General features: G+C 47.3%; 1 protein-coding gene across 1 annotated transcript in view; it reads left to right on the top strand.

Annotated features, from left to right (window-relative positions):
• Window positions 1–516: 516 nt before the first annotated feature.
• CARD10 (caspase recruitment domain family member 10) overlaps window positions 517–2,193 on the top strand; it is a 27,109-nt gene continuing 25,432 nt past the window's right edge. Inside the window, exon 1 of the mRNA XM_023743776.1 lies at window positions 517–837. Within this exon, the coding sequence (XP_023599544.1) occupies window positions 532–837 (306 nt within the window). The 5' untranslated portion in view covers window positions 517–531. The remainder of the gene's footprint in view (window positions 838–2,193) is intronic.

Genomic DNA, 2,193 nt, shown 5'->3' with positions numbered 1-2,193 from the left:
GAGAGAGGGGTGGTGGTGGTGGTGGTGTGGGGGGGGGGGCTGGATGTGGTCGCAGGGCGGCCAGGCACCTCCGGGTCACAGCCGGTGCCCTTGGCATCTTCCTGCGCCCTGGCTTCCTCAGTTCTCTGTGCCCCTCTGCGAGCCACACGCTCTGGGAGACTCACTTTCCTCCAGGCGCTCAGGACCCATCCCCGCTGAGCGAGGGCGCCCTCCCACAGCGCGGGTCTTGGAACCAGGGCTGGCAGAGGGTTGAGGGTCTAATGGACTTGCAGGAATTGGCCCATGGGAGAGCTGTTTTACTTCGCTTTTGGCGATAGAGGGGGCTTCGGTGGGTGTGCTATTGGAAAGGCAGGCAGCATTTGCTGGGCCTGCGTGTGTGAGTGTGAGTGAGTGTGTGTGTGTGTGCACCTTGTTGAAGCTCAGGTGCTATGGAGGGGGGGCTCCTGGCTCTCCTGGCTGTGGCCGACGGGCTCTCCCCATGATGAGTTGAGACAGGCCCCTGTGTGTATCAGTGTCTAAAAAATCTGGGGAATGTGGGCCCTGGAACACTGTGGGGGGGGGGGCTGTCTAGGCACTGGGGGAAGCCCACCTCTTGAACCCTGGGCACCCTCCTGCCACTTCCCAGGGCGCCTCATGGACATCTTGCGCTGCCGTGGCAAGAGGGGCTACGAGGCCTTCCTGGAAGCCCTGGAGTTCTACTACCCCGAGCACTTCACGCTGCTCACCGGCCAGGAGCCCGCCCAGCGCTGCTCCATGATCCTGGGTGAGTGGGTCCGCAGTGGGTGCCGCAGCTCCCACCCCCTGGCAGAGGTCGCTTGCCTTGTCCCTGTCAGGGAGGCACAACCATGATCCCTGTTGACCAGATAGGGAGACTGAGGCACAGAGAGACCGGGAGAGGTTTGCCCAAGGCCCCGGAGCAGGCTGAGTGTGGGCTGGGATTCTAATCGAGTTAGTCAGAGTTCAGAACAAGGCCCCTAAAATTGATTGCAGGCTTGTATGTGTCAGACATACATGGGTGTACGGTTTCTTATGCAAAAAGCTCAAACTGTCCAGGTGACTTTAGAATAAAAAGGAAAGACCTTTACTTCTTCCTTCAGCTCTGCTGTGCTGGTAACCCTTCGTGGAGTCTCCCTTTTCTGTGCATTTATACATGTGCCACGTACACACACACACACACACACACACACGGGATCATCCTACATGTGCTGCTCTGTATTTCGCTGTTTCTCAGAACAACTGATTTTCCCCACATCTGTTACACTAGTTTTAAATGACTGCATGGTGTTCATTAGTGATGCTTGCCACAAGTCACTTAACTGGTCCCGTTGATGGACATCTAGGTTGTTTCCAGTTTCGCAATATTACAAACGATGCTGGGAACATCCTTCTGTGTGCATCTTTGTGCAAATGTATATATCTCAGGAGGAGAGGTTCTGAGAAGTAAAGTTTCTCACTGAGTATGTGTATTTTAAATGTGAAATCAACATACATCTCACCAGCGGTGTATGGGTGTCCATTTTGCTGTACCCTCATGCATCCTGGATGTATTTTTGCCAGTTTGATATGTCAAAAATAATGTTTTTAAGTTTGTACTTCATTGAGAGATATAATTCATAGCTTACAAATTAGTAAACCATGGGCAAATGACATGACCTTTCCGTGCCTCAGTTTCTCTGTCTTTAGGGTAGATATAATAATAGTACCTATATTAAGTGTTGTCATGAAGATTAAATAAATTAACATATGTATCTAGCCCAAAGAATAAAGTTAAATGTTAGTGGCTATAATTATTATTATTATAATGGTGAGGTAGGGCGTATTTATTAGCCACTTTTGTTTTGGGACTTACCTACTGATAGTTTTTACCCTTATTTTTATTTGTTTGTTTGCCTTTTTTTAATTGACATGTAAAAGCTCTTTATATATTGTGGCTCTGAATTCTTGTATTTTTCTTTTGCTCTGTTGCTTGTTTTTTTAACTTTGTTTGTTACATCTTTCATCATTCTGAAAGGTTAATATTTGTATATGGATTTATCTATCTTTTCTTTTATAGCTTCTGATTTTGTGCCTTATTTAGGAAGGCCTTCCTTACCCCTAAATTATAAAAACATAGGGTGTTCCCCCAAAATATATATATATACACTTTGAATAATTATAAAGGCAGAGTTTATTAAAATACATTTCATTTTCAAA

This window comes from Myotis lucifugus, unplaced genomic scaffold, assembly GCF_000147115.1.
Source record: "Myotis lucifugus unplaced genomic scaffold, Myoluc2.0 scaffold_413, whole genome shotgun sequence".
Taxonomy (NCBI): domain Eukaryota; kingdom Metazoa; phylum Chordata; class Mammalia; order Chiroptera; family Vespertilionidae; genus Myotis; species Myotis lucifugus.
This window is presented reverse-complemented; position numbering and strand designations above follow the sequence as displayed.